The sequence below is a fragment of the Rattus norvegicus genome, chromosome 11 (assembly GCF_036323735.1).
Source record: "Rattus norvegicus strain BN/NHsdMcwi chromosome 11, GRCr8, whole genome shotgun sequence".
In the NCBI taxonomy this organism is placed as follows: domain Eukaryota; kingdom Metazoa; phylum Chordata; class Mammalia; order Rodentia; family Muridae; genus Rattus; species Rattus norvegicus.
Window position 1 is genome coordinate 45,542,795 of NC_086029.1, and position 19,267 is coordinate 45,562,061.

A 19,267-nucleotide genomic window follows, 5' to 3' on the forward strand; every position below is an offset into this window, starting at 1 on the left:
GGACTGGCCACAATCACCAAGAGCCTGAGGTGGCTGACCCTCCTGCTGCCTATGGAGAAAGCTTTGTCTGAGCCAGTGGGTCCTGAGAATGCCATTGGATTCCCTGAAGCATGGCCATTTTGAGTGCCGGCCCATGAGCATGTGATGGTGGGTGTGAGGGGAGAGCTTCGTGTCTCCTGAGAGGCCTCATGAATCGGGAACCCTGAGCTTTGCTGAGGGTAGGAACTGCAGTCTTGTTTCAGAATTTCTAGGCCAGCTTCTCCTGCTTTTCAACAGCACTCCCTCCCCCACCTGGAGAACACCCCATTCTCTGCAGGCACACTCATGATGGCGTTCAGAGAGCTGCTTTAAATTTCACCACAGACACCCATTCAAATGAACCTACTTAATGGCAGCATTGCCCAAGGAACAGGTGTGTCATCAGTGCTGGGTTTATGGGAGATGGAGGGTCCATGGGACCCAGGTCCCTATCGCGAGCCTAAGGAAGAGCTAAAGACCCAGGGGCCTTACGAGTCGCTTGCTTGGTATACAATGCTGATAGATGCTTGGCCTGCCAAGAGCCCTGGGGTCTGACCAAGGCAGAGGAGTACTGGTGCCTGCTGACTCCTTAGACTCTGGAACTGTGTTCCCCGGAATACAGTGTCAGCCAAGCTCTGGGAGACAGGTTAAGACCCAGTGAAGGCCTCGGAGAAGCCAACCTCTCGAAGCTCTGGTAACAGTTTCCTAAAATTCCTCTATCCAGGGTCTGTGGAGAAAGCTCAGAAAGTAAAGTATTTGCCTTGTCAGCGTGAGTCCAATCCCCAGACCACACATAAAAACCAGGCACCGTGGTAACCTGCTGTGAGCCTAGAGTCTCTGTGGAGCAGCGCTCACTGGACGGCCAACCTTACCTCCTCAGCCAGCTCCAGGCAGTGTGTCTGAGGAAGCACAGCTGATACTCTCCCCTGACCTCTGCATACATACATCACACATGTGCATGCACGCTGCTGTCCTGGCACACACATGAATACACATGCCCATCCTCCCTACTCCCAACACACACACACACACACACACACACACGCACACACACACGCACGCACGCACGCACACACACACACGCACACACGCACGCACACACGCACACATACACGCACGCACACACACACACACGCACACACACACACACACGCACGCACACACGCACGCACGCACACACGCACACACACACACGCACACACATGCACACACACACACACGCACACACACACACACGCACACACACACACACACACACACACACACACACACGGTAAACCGGTTCCAGCTAAGTGTTCCGACCGAACATTCTGACTTCTCTTTGTAGACATTTAAGAAGATACAAAGTTACAGCTTTATAACATAGTGATAACCGTCAAATGGAACTGTAGAGCCACTGTGAGGTTACACACGCACACACAAATTATACAGGAAACATGCACATGTGCATAGTGTCATCATGTGGAACAGTGTCCCACAGTTCAAATGGCCCCCGGTCATTTGGATTTTAGACAGATGACCTGTCTGACTGAGCTCTGTGCCAAAGTTATTCCTTTGCTTTGACAATGAGGGGCAGATGGGAGGCAAACCTTTTGAAAAGGAAAACATGGTGGTGTGGTTGATTGGGTGCTGGGCATGACCTCCTTTGCTGATGTGGCCTCCTTTGCTGGTGTGTACACTGCTCTCTGGAAACCCCGTGCTCTGTGCTTAAGAGTCCCAATGTGGGTCAACACTGCCACCACCGTCCTTTCTTCCCTAGGGAGTTGAGGGCTGGTTGCTTGCCCTGATCTTTACAAGCCAGCTCATGGCCTTTCTATTCTTACCTGTCTAACTGTGGGAGGTGCTAACCTCCATGGCTGGTGCTACAGCTGCTCCCAGAAATCATGGCTGCAGTGCCAGAGCCCTTGGTACATTTTGAGGCTGTAGTTGAGGAAATGAACATGGACAGCTAGCAGCCATGTTGTGAACTTTTCACAGGAAAAGGCAAGTGTTCATTCACTGGCCAGTGACAGGCCTGCTTGGCATGCTTATAAGGAACACAGCAATGGAGGAAGGTGGCCTTGGCAGTTCATATACATACATACATGCAAAGGTGCACATACATACATAAATACATACATACATGCATACATACATACACACATACATACATACAAACACACACATACACTCATAAGAATGTACACACTACAAACACTCACATATGAACACACACAGACACACATATACATACACATATATGAACACACACAGACACACATACATACACATGAACATATACACATACAAACACACATATGAAATACATACACATATATGGATGTGCATATAACACATGTACATACATGAACATACACACATACAAACACCCACATATGAACACACAGACACTCTTCTTCTTTTCAAGGTTGGTGACTTAACCCAAGGTCGCACACATACCAGGGCAGCTCTTGATTAGTGAGCTGATCTCTACTTGTTCTTTTACTGTGTATTTGAGACAAGATGTCACTAAATTATCCATCTGGCCCTAAACTTGCAATCCTCCTGCCTCAGCTCCCCAGTTGCCTCTAGGCAGGGCCTGGTTTCCTTTGCTCTTTACCACATACCCTTATCTGCATGTTGAGTAGAACAGCAATTTCTAGAGTTTTCTTTGGGCTCTCCTAAGGAAGCTCCTCCTTGTCATGTTTTCAGAAGAATATCTACACTGCCACGACCATGATAAACTTGTAAGGAAGGAGGAAATGCTGCCTCCTGGAGCGGCTTCCTGGGGAGTTTGGTTTATTGAGCAGTCTTATCTTATTCCATTTGCCATTCAGAAAAGTCCCCTCCAAAAGTCCTCCTGTGAGAGATGCTCACCTCTGCCTGCCTGTGCAGATGCTGTACATAGCGAGAGATGCTCACCCCTGCCTGTGTAGATGCTGTGCTCACTGTGAGAGATGCTCGCCCCTGAGTGCTTGTGCAGCTTCCCAGCTGACACACATGGAGGCTTGATTAGGAACCACCAGAATGTGCCTTGACATTTGGACCAGCAGAGTGAGTGCTCAGCAAACCCAAGGAGGAAACTCAGAACTCCATTTTTGAGACTGTTTCTATTGGAGTAGTAGGGGAGTGTGGGGGGCGGGCGATACAATGTCTGGGAGAATCACTGGTTTAAAAGAAGCCTGTCCAAAGCTAGGTAGTGAAGGGTTGGAATGGGATGATAGTGCTGTGTACAGAGTCATCGGTCATCAAAATGCACACCCATCTTGCTGCAAGGTGAAATGGGGCGTGTATATTATTTCCTCCTTCAAATGAAACCCAAATAAGGACTTTCTTTCCTTTCTTTTTCTTTAAATGAGCCATTGACTCTCTCAGAAGAGAGAGATTTGCATCCAGACTCCGGAAGCTGACAGGGCCAATGATTACCAAGCAAAACTAGCCTTCCTCAGGCAGTCATATGAGGTAAGAGTGAGAACCCTCCTAGAAAGAGGGTCACACTGTGGTTATTATCCCTTAGTTTTTGTTTCTATGTGAAAGAAAAACATCCTTAAGTAAATGGATGGTAAGTCATTTGAAACTAAGTTTCACTTGACTAAGGGATAGAGAGATGGCTGGGGTATGTATCAAGGCCAGAGCATGTGTGAGGCCCTGGGTTCTGTCACCAGTGCCACAGCGAAACATGAAGAAGGTTAAAAGGGGAAAGGATGGGAGGGAGGAAGGGAGGGAGGGAGGGAGGGAGGGAGGGAGGGAGGGAGGGAGGGAAGAGATGGAAATAATCCTATAATGATTCTGTGGAAAATAATTTTGTAAGAAGCAAAACAAATCTCTTCAAGACACACGTTAGCCCCTAGTAGTGGGTCTGGTGGGAGTCTTTTCATAGGATTGCTAGCAAATTGGGGACTAAGCGTGATTTTGACACTGTAAGCTGCCACACCTTGTTTCCTATTGACTCAGCTCCCTCCCCTCCTCTCCTTAGCCCCCACTGCCTTGTCTTGGTGAATCAAGTGTGGACAGATACCCCAGCCTCCTGCAGACCAAGGAGGAACTTGGCGATTCTGCGTGCACACAGCTACCTCTCAATGTCTCAGAGAGGGAGAGGTCCACAGGTCCCCACCCCCACAGAGGACAAAGTCCCTCTTACAGTGGCATAATATTTGCATAGAACCTATGTGCGTCCTTCTAGACATGAGGACTTTCATATCTAACACTATGTAAAGGCCATGCAAAGGAGGCCATACTACTCAGGGAAAGCAGATAAGGAAAAGAATCAAGTGTGATACGCAGTTCGGATGCAGTTTTTCCCCTCAGTATCTTCCCCTCCTGTTGCTGGCTGCATCCACAGATGGGGAACCTTGGGATACAGACAGCCAATCATATCTGCAGAGCACAGTCAGCTTAGAAACAGTGATACAAGATGGGAAGGTAGGGCCTGCCTGGGAGCTCACCTACTGGATGCTGTACGGTTCTCATGTTCCTGCCTTCTGCATCCCATGGCCTGCACGATAGAGACAGCTCTCTTCCTTTACCTTCATTTGCTAAATGTGTATGCTGTCCAACTGTATGCTAAGTATTTACATTTCTATCCATAGGTCTGGGCAGTTCTCAACACTGGGCAGGAAGCTTCTTTTTTCTAACGGGGAGTAGTTAAGGCAGAGACGCATAACTTCAGAAAGAGCTGAGAATAAGTGATAAATGATTATTCATCCCTAGAGGGACATTCTTTTATCAGCTCCCTTCCCCACCTCTGTGGCCCCCAGACTCAGGGAAGATAGGGGAAGAAACAGGAAGAGCGTAGGAGCCAACAGACAGAGAGGAGTGCTGGGGAAGACTGGTTGACAGGACACGGTGTGGTCACCGCAGACGTGGTTACTTGGTCGCCTGCACAAGATCCACATAAGATCCAGCTAGCCAAACCTCCAGCACAGACTGGGGAGGGGCTAAGGAGGTTTAACTGAGCGACTATTTGGGGGTTGATGGGTAAGGAAGGGGGAACATTCCTCTTTGCAGATGTGGTGAATGTTAGTTGGTCGTGCTCCAGTGGATGGCCCCAGACCCATATGGTCAGCACAAAGTGGACTCAGTGGGTGGTTATGAAGGCAAGCAAGGGTTCTGTAGTGACGACTCGGTGGCTAAGAATTCCCAGTGCCCTTGCCTTGCCTGTGTGTGTGCTGGGATCAGGGCTCAGTTCCCAGCACACACACAGTGGGTATAACTACCTGTAATTCTAGCTCCAGTTCCACAGACTATGCACACACATGCACTCAGACACTTAAACACACACTCTAAACCAATCGGTCAGCCACACAATCAATAAATAGGGGAAGAGGACACGAAGTTGCAAGGAGGTGTGTCCCAGGGCAGATATGGGTGGGATTGGAAGGGAAAACAGGGAGTGGAATTGAGTATGTTTCATGGTATAGGCTTATGAAATTCTCAACGAATGAATTGAAATAGATACCAAAAAGTATAAAAAAAAAAAAAAGGAAGAAGCTTCCCCTTCTGAATAAAAAGGCCGGCCCATATGACGCAGAGGCCTGCCAACTCCTTTCTGCCTAGACAGAGTCTCAGGTGCTCAGCCATCTTGGCCCTGGCCCAGCCTGGTGGAGCCTGAAACAGTGATGTCTTGTGTCCCTTGTGCACCAGTCTGGGGTGCTGACTCCACACACAGACAACCCTTGTCTGCACCAGCGGCTGTGGTCAGCTTTTCCTCTATGTGCAGCCGGGCGCACACTCACTGAGGAATCCAAACAAACCTTTTGTTCTTATAATAAAATGTATCACTGTGAGCACCCTTGGGCTCCGTGTTCGCCTCTGTGCTGTTGTCTCTTGGCACCGGTCAGTGTTATCAGGGCTGAAGAGAGGGTGATGGAGAAAAGTGAGGGCAGAGGAGATGCCCTCAGGAAGCCGAGGGAGTCCAAGAGAACACAGGAGGAATGTATAAGCTTGTCTGACATGAAGGCGACAGGTGGTTTAGAACCAACCCTGTTTAATGTGAGAGATCCTTGGGTTCCATCATAACACTTCCTGATGGTGACCATTGTCTCCAAAGACCTCAAAGAAAACACATTCCCTTCCCTTCCCTTTTCTTCTTTACTGAGACAGGGTCTCTGTATCCCAGGACAGCCTCAGACTTCATGTAACTGAGGATGGTTTGAACTCCTGATTATAAATATGGGGGTAATACAGTGCACCCATCTTCCCCAGTTTCTGCAGTGTTAGAAATGGATCCCAGACTAGACAAGGCTGCCCACTCTCTCCCTACTTATTCAATATAGTTCTTGAAGTTCTAGCCAGAGCAATCAGACAACAAAAGGAGATCAAGGGGATACAGATCGGAAAAGAAGAGGTCAAAATATCACTATTTGCAGACGACATGATAGTATATTTAAGTGATCCCAAAAGTTCCACCAGAGAACTACTAAAGCTGATAAACAACTTCAGCAAAGTGGCTGGGTATAAAATTAACTCAAATAAATCAGTTGCCTTCCTCTATACAAAAGAGAAACAAGCCGAGAAAGAAATTAGGGAAACGACACCCTTCATAATAGACCCAAATAATATAAAGTACCTCGGTGTGACTTTAACCAAGCAAGTAAAAGATCTGTACAATAAGAACTTCAAGACACTGAGGAAAGAAATTGAAGAAGACCTCAGAAGATGGAAGGATCTCCCATGCTCATGGATTGGCAGGATTAATATAGTAAAAATGGCCATTTTACCAAAAGCAATCTACAGATTCAATGCAATCCCCATCAAAATACCAATCCAATTCTTCAAAGAGTTAGACAGAACAATTTGCAAATTCATCTGGAATAACAAAAAACCCAGGATAGCTAAAGCTATCCTCAACAATAAGAGGACTTCAGGGGGAATCACTATCCCTGAACTCAAGCAGTATTACAGAGCAATAGTGATAAAAACTGCATGGTATTGGTACAGAGACAGACAGATAGACCAATGGAATAGAATTGAAGACCCAGAAATGAACCCACACACCTATGGTCACTTGATTTTTGACAAAGGAGCCAAAACCATCCAATGGAAAAAAGATAGCATTTTCAGCAAATGGTGCTGGTTCAACTGGAGGGCAACATGTAGAAGAATGCAGATCGATCCATGCTTATCACCCTGTACAAAGCTTAAGTCCAAGTGGATCAAGGACCTCCACATCAAACCAGACACACTCAAACTAATAGAAGAAAACCTAGGGAAGCATCTGGAACACATGGGCACTGGAAAAAATTTCCTGAACAAAACACCAATGGCTTATGCTCTAAGATCAAGAATCGACAAATGGGATCTCATAAAACTGCAAAGCTTCTGTAAGGCAAAGGACACTGTGGTTAGGACAAAACGGCAACCAACAGATTGGGAAAAGATCTTTACCAATCCTATAACAGATAGAGGCCTTATATCCAAAATATACAAAGAACTCAAGAAGTTAGACCGCAGGGAAACAAATAACCCTATTAAAAAATGGGGTTCAGAGCTAAACAAAGAATTCACAGCTGAGGAATGCCGAATGGCTGAGAAACACCTAAAGAAATGTTCAACATCTTTAGTCATAAGGGAAATGCAAATCAAAACAACCCTGAGATTTCACCTCACACCAGTGAGAATGGCTAAGATCAAAAACTCAGGTGACAGCAGATGCTGGCGAGGATGTGGAGAAAGAGGAACACTCCTCCATTGTTGGTGGGATTGCAGACTGGTAAAACCATTCTGGAAATCAGTCTGGAGGTTCCTCAGAAAATTGGACATTGAACTGCCTGAGGATCCAGCCATACCTCTCTTGGGCATATACCCAAAAGATGCCTCAACATATAAAAGAGACACGTGCTCCACTATGTTCATCGCAGCCTTATTTATAATAGCCAGAAACTGGAAAGAACCCAGATGCCCTTCAACAGAGGAATGGATACAGAAAATGTGGTACATCTACACAATGGAATATTACTCAGCTATCAAAAACAACGAGTTTATGAAATTCGTAGGCAAATGGTTGGAACTGGAAAATATCATCCTGAGTGAGCTAACCCACTCACAGAAAGACATACATGGTATGCACTCATTGATAAGTGGCTATTAGCCCAAATGCTGGAATTACCCTAGATCCCTAGAACAAAGGAAACTCAAGACGGATGATCAAAATGTGAATGCTTCACTCCTTCTTTAAATGAGGAAAAAGAATACCCTTGGCAGGGAAGGGAGAGGCAAAGATTAAAACAGAGACTGAAGGAACACCCATTCAGAGCCTGCCCCACATGTGGCCCATACATATACAGCCATCCAATTAGACAAGATGGATGAAGCAAAGAAGTGCAGACCGACAGGAGCCGGATGTAGATCGCTCCTGAGAGACACAGCCAGAATACAGCAAATACAGAGGCGAATGCCAGCAGCAAACCACTGAACTGAGAATAGGTCCCCCGTTGAAGGAATCAGAGAAAGAACTGGAAGAGCTTGAAGGTGCTCGAGACCCCAAAAGTACAACAATGTCAAGCAACCAGAGCTTCCAGGGACTAAGCCACTACCTAAAGACTATACATGGACTGACCCTGGACTCTGTCCCCATAGGTAGCAATGAATATCCTAGTAAGAGCACCAGTGGAAGGGGAAGCCCTGGGTCCTGCTAAGACTGAACCCCCAGTGAACTAGACTATGCGGGGAGGGTGGCAATGGGGGGAGGTTTGGGAGGGGAACACCCATAAGGAAGGGGAGGGGGGAGGGTGATGTTTGTCCGGAAACCGGGAAAGGGAATAACACTTGAAATGTATATAAGAAATACTCAAGTTAATAAAAAATAAATAAATAAATAATTAAATAATTAAATAAAAAAAAAAAAGAAAAGAAAAGAAATGGATCCCAGGGCTTGGTGCATGCGGGCAAGTGCTCTCCAAACTGCACTGCCTCACTGGCCTGGGAACGCTCCTTTTCTGTCTCAAGGGGTGCCACGGTTATATTTTGCAGGGTTAAAAATGTCAAAAATGACTTAACATCTTGTTTAAGCTTGAGATTTCTTACATGCAGAAAAAGCACCGTGGTTGGTGGCTCATGATGAGAAAGGACAGTGGGGACCAAGGGACAGATGTGGGGTAAACACCATATTTGTACACTAAAGCATTCTCAATCCATTTCTCTAGCACACTGGGAGATAGAAAAACACTTCAGTGTCTGAACATATCTTCTGTGCGTGGAATGGTAGAAAACTTTTCATACCAAAGTAAAACATTAAAACAACAATGACAAAAACTTCTTCACATTGCTAAGCTGTAATGTGTTTCATGGCTTCTAAGGGGTTCAAAGATTTCACACAGGAACTTGGTCATTGAGCAGCAAGCTCTTCTAGAATGTTACTAACCCCTTTTGCAGAACTCGAAGTAGACAGAGCTTCACTATTGACTCATCTAGGTCACTGGGAAGTTACCTGAGAAAGGCCTGAGCTTCCTGTGTGGGCCTCCCCCTCCTGGCCCCAACCAGACAAGAACTCGAGAAGCCTTTATCTCTGAGCTTTGATGAAGACTTGTCAATGACAAATATCATGGAGAAGAAGAGGAGGCCACTGGTTGTAAGAGTCCCAGAGAACATGCATGTGTTTCAACAGGACAAATGGCTCTCTTTAGAAGAGCCTTCTAGACCCTAAGGCTGCATCCGGATCCTCAGGAAAGTGCCTGTGCGCTCTCTCTCTCTCTCTCTCTCTCTCTCTCTCTCTCTCTCTCTCTCTCTCTCTCTCTCTCTCTCTCTCTCCCCCTGTGTCTTGACCCAAGGCTCAGCCTCTGTGATCATCAATGTAACTGTTCAGAGTCTGTAGAAACTGCATCAATGTATCTGTTCAGGGTCTGTAGAAACCGCATCAATGTAGCTCTTCAGGGGGCTCCAAGATGCCTCTCGCCTCCTGAGGTCATTGATAAGGAGAAGCAGGGTGGGGGCTGAGTGTCGCCAGGGGAGCTGACTAGCTTTTTGCCTCCTGTGTCTCTGTATACAGGGTTCTGTAACTCTACATTGAGCCCTCTGTTGGACTACCTTCCCCTCCTCTCTATCTTCCCTACTTCTAAAAATTCTGCCACTTCCTCCAGGGAGCCTTCCTGGAGTCCTCCATGGTACTGTGAGCTCTTTTCTTCCCTGGGTGGATAGCATAGGTCAGCCAACTCACTGGCTGCTGTCTTAGCTAACTGCATCTTTATTGGCTAGCCACTGTGAATGGTGCTTGCATGTAGAGGAGCTGAGCTCTTCCACCGGCCATTAGGTACTCTAATGGTTTGTTCTGCAAGGTAACAAAACTCAGGTTTAGCCAGGCATGGTAGTGCATGCCTTTATTTATTTTTTCAAAAAAACATTTTAATACTTCTTTGAGAATTAAATAAAGTTCATTTTGATCATATTCACTCAACTCATTGCCGTAACTGTTTCCAGATCAACCAACATATACTTCTCAGCCTTCCTAATGCTGCGACCCTTTAACACAGTTCCTCGTGTTGTGCCGACCCCAACCACGGAATCATTCTCTCCGCTACTTCAGAACTTTAATTTTCTACTGTTATGTATCCTAATTTATCTGTATTTTCTGATGGTCTTAGGTGACCCTGTGAAAGGGTTGTTAGAGAACTGCTGTTTTAAACCCAGTTCTCGGAGGCACAGAAGATAGATCCCTGTGAATTCCAGGCCAGCCTGGTCTACACAGTGAGTTCAAGTGACAGAGTGAGAGCCTGTCTCAAGCAAACAAGTAAAACCAACCAGAGCACCTTCTAAAAAAATCAACATCACCTTACTCTAAGCAAACAAAGGTAACACAAGAAAAGTGAGGCTCCTGGGCTCCTGGGCTTAGACTAAAGGGAGAAAATGAGAGAGAGAGAGAGAGAGAGAGAGAGAGAGAGAGAGAGAGAGAGAGAGAGAGGAGAGAGAGGGAGAGGGAGAGGGAGGGAGAGGGAGAGGGAGAGGGAGAGGGAGAGGGAGAGGGAGAGGGAGAGGGAGAGGGAGAGGGAGAGGGAGAGGGAGAGGGAGAGGGAGAGGGAGAGGGAGAGGGAGAGGGAGAGGGAAATATCCTGTGGTGTTACCTGTGCACTCTACCTTCAAACTTCCTATCCCGCCTGTTCTTAAAAGCTCTCTTTCTTCTACAGGCAGACACCTGGCTTTTCTGTGTCCCAGCCCCAGCCAGCCCTGCTGTATCCCAGCCATGTCCAGCCTTGCTCTGCTGCCTCCCAGCAAAGGGCCACATCCTTCTTGAGCTCATCTTAGGTCTGTCTCCAGAACATGGAGGGATCTTGTTGCTTCTAACTGCTCTGGAAGGCTTTTGGTTGTTTAATTCCAGATTTCGCTGCCATCTCTGATAATCCTTGCCTCTTCCCTCATTTATTCACTGTCTTCTTTGTGCCGCCTGTGTATATGACAGTGTGTCTGTGCACACCGTGTGTGTGTGTGTGTGTGTGTGTGTGTGTGTGTGTGTACATGGGTGTGCCAATGGCATTCCTGTGGAGGACTCGGGCAAGAGTACTTGTCCTCCTGTCTTACCTCCTACACAGCAGGAACACAGAGATTACATACATGAGTATCTGGTTTTTTATATAGGTTCTGGGGATTCAAACTCAGCTCCTTATATTTGTGACAAGTGCGTCACACAGAAACTCATCCTTCCAGTTCCAACCAACCACTTCCTGTCCTGTATTTAATATGTGAACTGCTTGTAGGGTTCTCCTACCCCCACAGCCACTCGGCCAGGGTTGGCAAGGTGTCCTTGGGGATTAGCCTGAGACACAGGGCAATCCTGCCAGAGGGACCAGGACAGAGGTAGTGGATTTCCGGGCTCTTCTGAAGCTTGACCTTCTTGGGCTTCTGTTAGGTTACTGCCGTCAGTATACAGAAAGAGTGTGAGGTGAAGGCTACGAGGGCACGCTTAGATTGTTTTTAAAACCTTTTTAAAAATTAGTTTCATCATGCATGGGCAACCTCAGATGTGAAAATTCATCTCACAGGGGTGGCAGGGTCTGATTCTCCAATGTCCAGGGCTCCATCTGGCCACTTGCTTTATGCTGGCCTCCTTATGGACAAAAGGAGGCAGATTTGCCAAGACGCTGCCATGCCAGGGGCTACATCATTCCCTGACACAAGTTCATACATTCGGGTTTTAACCACAAGTTCCTCAGACTCTGCCTGCGCTGGGTATAGAACATTCTAGAAGCAATCAGATAGAAGGAGGTATGGGGGTGTACTATGCTCTGTCTGATGTCCTTGTAAGAGGAGGCGAGGAACTGGGTTTGGTAGATCTCACCAGCAATCATAAGACTCTGATTTTTAAGAGTCTGGGCAGGAAGAATGTTAGGATCCAAGGTTATCCTGGGCTACACAGTGAGTGCTAGATCAGGCTGGGCTAAATATTGAAACATTGAGAGAGAGAGAGAGAGAGAGAGAGAGAGAGAGAGAGAGAGAGAGAGAGAGGCCAGAAGAGGCAACAAGTAAGTGACTGAGAGAGACACTCCCCACAAAAAAACCCCGAAACCCTAAAACCAAAAAGCAAAGTTGCTGATATTTTGGCGTCAAACGCCTGGCCTCCAGACCACGAGGAAACACATTTCTGCTTTTTAAGTCAGCAAGTCTGTGATATTTTGTTACAGTAGCCTGGTCACTCACTAACAGGTTCTGCACGGTGGGCAAAGCCACACACAGCTCCATCTATGACTGGCTGTCCCCTAAGTCTTCTGTGGTGTGAGAGGAAGTGTCTCCACGCCTTTAAATAGTGGTGGACGTGTGTTTATGGGAGAACACACCGCACACAGCTGGCCTCGGTTCTTTGATTCCTGTTGAACAGCTCTGCCGGATGACTCGAGGCACAGAGCCACACTGCTGAGATTTCTACCCGTGGTTCTAGGAACTCAGAGGCATCTCGGCATTCAGGCTTTGCCTAGACCACTAAGCCACTTCTAAGAGCGAGGTTGCCCGAGGCATTTTGAAAAAACGGGGGGGGGGATGTAGCAGCTCCCCCAGCACCTCCTCTCCACCAGTCATCTCTTTTGTGCAGTTCATTGCACCTTCTGAGGGGACCAAGTTGGGTTTCTGCAAGAGTTTCACGTCTCCAACCACGTGTGATAGTTCCTGAGAGTCTCGACCGAGTCTTATCTTCTTGCTTAGGCAGACTAAGTGGGAACCTGGTGTGGGGTGATAGAGGGGAGAGGAGCTCTCTGTGGTAGACCACATTCTTTTTGCGTGCCACTGTCTCAGATGCTGGCCCAACTCTCACGAGAAAGGGAACAATGGCTTCCTTGGTTCCCCATCTCTGTTTTCTCCCCGTTTCCACAGTGGTATCAGGCTGAAAGTGAGTTACAGGTTTCCTCCTGTGATGATTGCCGGGGACTGATAAAGTACCAAGCCAGGAGGAAAACAAGATGCTGGGAACCACCCCGCTCACAGTGGCTGCTCCTCCTGGAGGGAGCACAGGCCATAAATTACAGGCAGAAGCAGCCACCCTGAGGAGCCCTAGGAGTGGTCAGCCTGTGGCATGGGGGGCCAGGAGACTGGTTAGGAGACAGAAGCAGGGTGAGGGGGGTGGAGGTCTGGAGTTGGGATCAAGTGGGATGAAAAAAAAAAGCCAAGTATTGCTGCCATTCTGGCTAGAGTGAGTGTCACGGGTAGCTGATGTGGGCCATTTAATCCCCTGTGTTGACAGGTCCCTAGGACAGAAGGAATAATATTAACAAAGGAGTTGTCAAGAACTCCCTCAGGTTCCATGCTGAGGCTCCAACTTATTTATCAGCTGTGGACTCTGACAGCCCCTTTCCCTCCATCCATTCCAGTTTGCTCGGAGGAGGAGTGAGTGAGGCCTTTTCAGATGAACTGTGTTGATTTAAAGGGAAAAGCAACAGTGCATATATGTGATGTATGCATTCCGTGTTATGTGCACATGTGCATAGTCACGTGGGGGTGTGCGAACACACGCATGTCACAGTGTACATGTTGGAGCCAGAGGATAACCTTTCGAGCTGGTGGTCCTCACCTCCCGTCTTGTTGGAGGCAGGGTCTCTTTGTTGTTTGCTGTTACATACGCACTCCAGACCAGCTGGCCCATGAGCCTCCAGGGAGGCCCTGTCTCTAACTGCTGTCTCCCTGTAGGAATGCTGGGGTTACAGGTGGAATATGCCTCTGCACCTGGCTTTTTTTTTTTCTTTTCTTTTTTTTCCGGAGCTGGGGACCGAACCCAGGGCCTTGCGCTTGCTAGGCAAGCGCTCTTCCACTGTGCCAAATCCCCAACCCTGCACCTGGCTTTTATAAAGCTTCTAGGGATTCAAACTTGGGTCTTCACGCTTGCACGGTAAGCATTTACACATCTCCCCAGCCCTTTCTGGGTTTTGATAAGAACCAGGATCTGTCCAGGTAGCCTGCTGAATGTAAACAGACTCTTGCTCCCGCACTGGGGAAGCAGGTGCAGGCGTCAGGCTTGTTTGAGTTCCTGGTTACCGCATCACTAACCGTCCTTCTGTTGGACTCATACAGGCATGCTAGAAGGGCAGCACTGCAGGCTGCAGTCACCTATGATCCGCTGGAATGTTCAAAGTTCCCTGCTCCTGTCTTCCCGAGTTCATCTAATAGGAAACAGTAACCGTTTGGAGCATGCTTTGAGAGGAGAGTAAGCCAGGCATTTTCCTACAAAGGTGACTTCCTTAACTTGTCGGCTGCCCAGAGCAAACACAACCTGTGAACAGTTGGTGGCTTCTCACCAGAGGCCCCCAGGGCTGCTGTCTCTGCCTAACTCTCTGCAGGACACTGGGAGACACGTGACTCGAACCAGTCCGTCCCCATGATTCAGCCTCACTCAGTTTTCTCTGCCGCCAGCAAGGGAGCACTTGGAAGCCCTTTAATTTAAAGCTTGGAACTGGTTAATGACTTGCTTTCTTCTCCTCCTTAAATCCTGATGCCACTCCCCAAACCCAAAAGCACACGTGCCGCCACACACACACACACACACACACACACACACACACACACACATACCCCTAACACACACACATACACACCTTACATGCACATACACACACCACACACATACACACACACCTAACACACACACACTTATACCACATACACATAGACACACACCACACCACACACATGCACACACACACACAGCACACACACACATATATATCACATCACACATAATATAGCACATGCACATAGACACACACCACACCACACACACATACACACACACACCTAACACACACACACACACCTAACATGCACATACACACACACCACACACATACATACACACCTAACACACATACGCACTTATACCACATACACCTAGACACACACCACACCACACAACATACATACCACACACACATGCACACACACACAGCACACACACATATATATCACATCACACATAATATACCACATGCACATAGACACACACCACACCACACACACATACACACAGCATACACACATGCACACACACCTATACACAGCACACAAACATGCACACACCACACCACACACACACATAGACACAGTACACACACATGCACCTACACATACACACAGCACACACACACATATGTACCATACCACATACAATATACCACATGCACATAGACCCACATCCCCCCCACACACATACACACAGCACACACAATGCACGCACACATGCACAATACACATATACCATACCGCACACATACATATGCTACATATATATATATATATATATATATATAGAGAGAGAGAGAGAGAGAGAGACACACACACACACACACACCCCATACCCCCCACACATACATACCACACATACATACATATAGGATACACACACACATTCATACCACACACACACACACACACACACACACACACACACACACCCCACCCCTTCCTCCAATTTTTATGTTTCAGCATAGACCTCCACCACAACCTCAATAGCCTTTGTGTGACAAAGTAGCGGGCCAGGCCCCCGCTCACTCAGCTGTATGAATAATAATGACTCACAGATACTGGTTGAGTGTGCACAATTATTTGTATCCAGAAAACGAATGATTCCCCCCATTCCACTGGGCTCTGCCAGAGTATTGAACTGCACATCGGGACACACAGCCATGTCTTTGTGATATTTTTATGCCACTGTTTTTATTTACTTATACTCGGTCCCCATGTATCATCAAAGACCCAGCCAGCACACACAGACTCTATGGCTGGACTCCAGCTTTGTAAGTTTCCTAAGAACTGCTATAAAAATGGCAGGAAGGTTGAGGGACCTCCATGGTGCCTACCTATGAGTCTGTAATCTAGTAATTTCTGCTGTGAGAATTGTGGACTTAGGAAATGGCTTCGTAGTTCTTTCTGAGGAGGCCGTGTACCACAACTTACTGGCTTTCTGTCTTGAGCAATGCCTGGCTGCCTCTTTCAATTGAGGCTGAAAGAAAAACCACAGCACAACACAGCCTCTTCTGATGATTTTTCCCAGAACAAGTCTGCCCAGATCCTGTCCTCTGTCGAGTGGCCACTTTGGCCCTGAAATCTCCATGCTGATCCAAGGTATACCTGTGAGCTGCCTCTCCAAGCCCACACTGCTGGCACCGGCTCTTCCGGTCAGCTCAGCACTGAGCCCGCTAAACCCCGGGGCAAGCTGAACTCAGCACCCGGGGCCAGACAGCTTGCTGCCTTCAAGTCATTCAGGGCAAGGCACAGCCAGCTAAAACCCAAAGAGTGTCCTCCGAGCCAGTCCTCTAATCTCTGGGACTTGAAACGAGATCGGCCCAAAGCACTGGATACAACTTTCACCCAGCAACCAAGTATTTCAACAGCCTAACGAAGCATTGACTAAAAGTCCCTGCAGCACGGCGTCTGACAAACAATAATCTCACGGTCTCAAGAATCACTGCCCTCTGCTTGAATTCCTACTCCCACGAGCCGGCAGGGACCTCAGGCAGGCACCGGAGGGTCCACAGGCTGCCATCTTAGTCCGTGCAAGGCTGAGCGAAATCAGAAATAAAAAGACCAGCGTACTCACCTCTCACGAAGCACTGTGGATATGAAGGAAATGACTCAAAAATGCTGTCTGAAGCCATCGTTTCCTTTCGAAAAGGCACCTCTCCCGAAGGCGGGGGATTCGATGATTTCTTTTACCTTCAGAGCAAAAACCAAGAAAGGACACTTACTCTGACCTCATCTCCCACCATGGCTCCCCGAGTCTCTTTCTACACGCAACCTTAACACCTCTGCTACTCCATGGGCCCTGTGGGGTGGGGGCTGGGGGGAAGTATTGTCGCAGAAACAAATATTCAAATTGTTAAAGATTAAAAAAAAAAAAGGAAGAAAAAAAGAAGCACCGCCTATGCTGTGGGCTGAGCTGCTCACCGCTCTGCAAAAGTCTGTGGTTTGCATTCAGTGTGATTCGTCCTGCCTGCTGACCACTGTGCTGGGCTTACACTTCTGACACTGCCAGGGTACCCAACTTGTGGTTCTGTGGTTGTTTATGAGGTCCAAAGAAGTTTTCACACAACCCAAATTACAAATTTAACTGTTCCCCTTTCCACAACCCACCACCATTGGCTCTTGCCAACCACGTGACTTAAGTGATGTCAATTTCTTTTTTTTTTTTTAAACTTTCTGAGCTATGCCCTTCCTGCCCTCCACCTGCCCTCCCCCAGGCTGTGTAAGAAAACAGTTGAGCAGGGCTTAGAAGAGAGGGGCTGTGAAGGAAAAAAAAAAAGCACAACAAATAAACAACAAACAGAAATCCCCTGCCTCAGTCTTTCCTTGATGTCTCTCTGTTCTTTGCAGATTTAGTGGCGTTCAGATCCTGTTGTTATTTGTGGTTTGAGGAACAACTGATGATTTAGATAAAGATTGCCTTGCTGTTTATCCAACAGCAATTCTACGTTGGCACCAACTCGCTGCCGAGCCCGGATGCGGCTCTCGTGGCTTAAACGCTGGGCACCAGCTTGGTAGAGCTGGGTTCTTGGTAAAAGCAAGTAGGACTGAGGAGGAGGAAAGTCGATGAAGAGCCCATTTCTGTGAGTGGCTGACCCTGAGAGGGCCAGGCTAGCAAGTTACTGACATTCCAAAGCTTGGGGAAATCTAAGATGTTTTTTAACTGTGGGATGAACAGACCCTTCTAATCGAAACCCAATCGACGTACTTGGTGGCTTTCTTCCCCCTTGGTGGACAGACTTTTGGGAAGCAGAGGAAACCAGGGTGAGCTCTCCACACTGGCACCAGCTCCCACACTCGTATTAGGAAGTTTTGAGGAAAGCAGAGAAGGAGAATTTCCTCACAGGGCAGCGCCACAGCCTGTGTGTAGCTGGCTGCTTATTTATTGCTTGTACCTATAAGAGCTGCCGATAGCCTTTCTCTGCTTGCCTCAAAGAAATTGTCCAGCTCACATCTCTAGGGAAAATTGCTCTTTGACTCCATGAACAGAAACCCAACAAACCTGCCTCCTCCCAGTCACCTGAGGGGAATATTATGCAGTCCTTCTGCCTCCGGCAGCCATATTTTCTGGGGGCGGGCAATAAAGAAAAGATGAGTCCACGGGTGTGAGCTATTCTGTTCACCTCTACCCATTTACCTCCCCAGTTTCTCTGTTTTCCTTGCTGACAAGTGAGGCCTTCCTCTCTCTGTAATCCCCAGGTGAGGCCTGGCTCTCTCTTCTTGCTTGGCTCTTCCTTTCCCTCTGTCCAATTCCCCTCAATTTCAAGGTGCGTCCGGATGAGAAGCTGTACCTTGAGCAGCGTAGATCTAGTGCCAGCCCTGGAGCCCAAGCCCCAGGCATGCAAGGTGCATCTCTAAGTCCGAACCCCCGAGGAAACTCTCATTTGGTTTTGATGGAGCTAGTTTTGCACATGCAGGGGCTCTGGGGTAGTAATGACACAGGTCTCTCTAAAGGGCCAGACTCCCATTGTACCTGATCCTGCTTCGACCAAGGTGGGGATTAGAAACCCAGGGATTCTTTCTCCCAGGCTCTCTGAGCAGTTAGCAGCAAATGCCCACACTTGACTCACACTCGAGAAAACAGTGGCCTGTACGTCTTTTATGAACCTTATTAATATCTAAACACGACGTGCACTTTCACGTGGCCTTCTTGATTCAAATCCCTTGTTAATATAATCCCCATTATTCAAATCCCTTGTTAATATGATCCTCATTCTGTCTCTGCGTTGCTGCGTCTAAACAAATTCCAGCCCGGCACTGTCGTCCCCCACACCCCCAAGTAGAATCTCCAGTCAGGTCGTGCTCTAAGCCATGGGGAAGCTCCCAAGATCCAAGCCCACAGCTG

The 19,267-nt window shown here is 47.7% G+C and overlaps 1 protein-coding gene across 4 annotated transcripts in view; it reads right to left on the reverse strand.

Annotated features, from left to right (window-relative positions):
* Runx1 (RUNX family transcription factor 1) overlaps positions 1 to 17,506 on the reverse strand; it is a 234,523-nt gene extending 217,017 nt beyond the window's left edge. For 2 of the 4 annotated variants that reach the window (XM_008768599.4, XM_008768598.4), the window contains exons 1-2: positions 17,347 to 17,498; positions 17,000 to 17,115 (exon numbers count right to left, since the gene is read on the reverse strand). In XM_008768599.4, coding sequence (XP_008766821.2) covers positions 17,000 to 17,057 — 58 coding nt within the window. In that variant the 5' untranslated portion in view covers positions 17,058 to 17,115; positions 17,347 to 17,498. Of the gene's footprint in view, positions 1 to 16,999; positions 17,116 to 17,318 lie in introns of all 4 variants that reach the window. The other 2 variants (XM_017598053.3, XM_039088599.2) reach the window with 2 other exon arrangements.
* Positions 17,507 to 19,267: the final 1,761 nt, after the last annotated feature.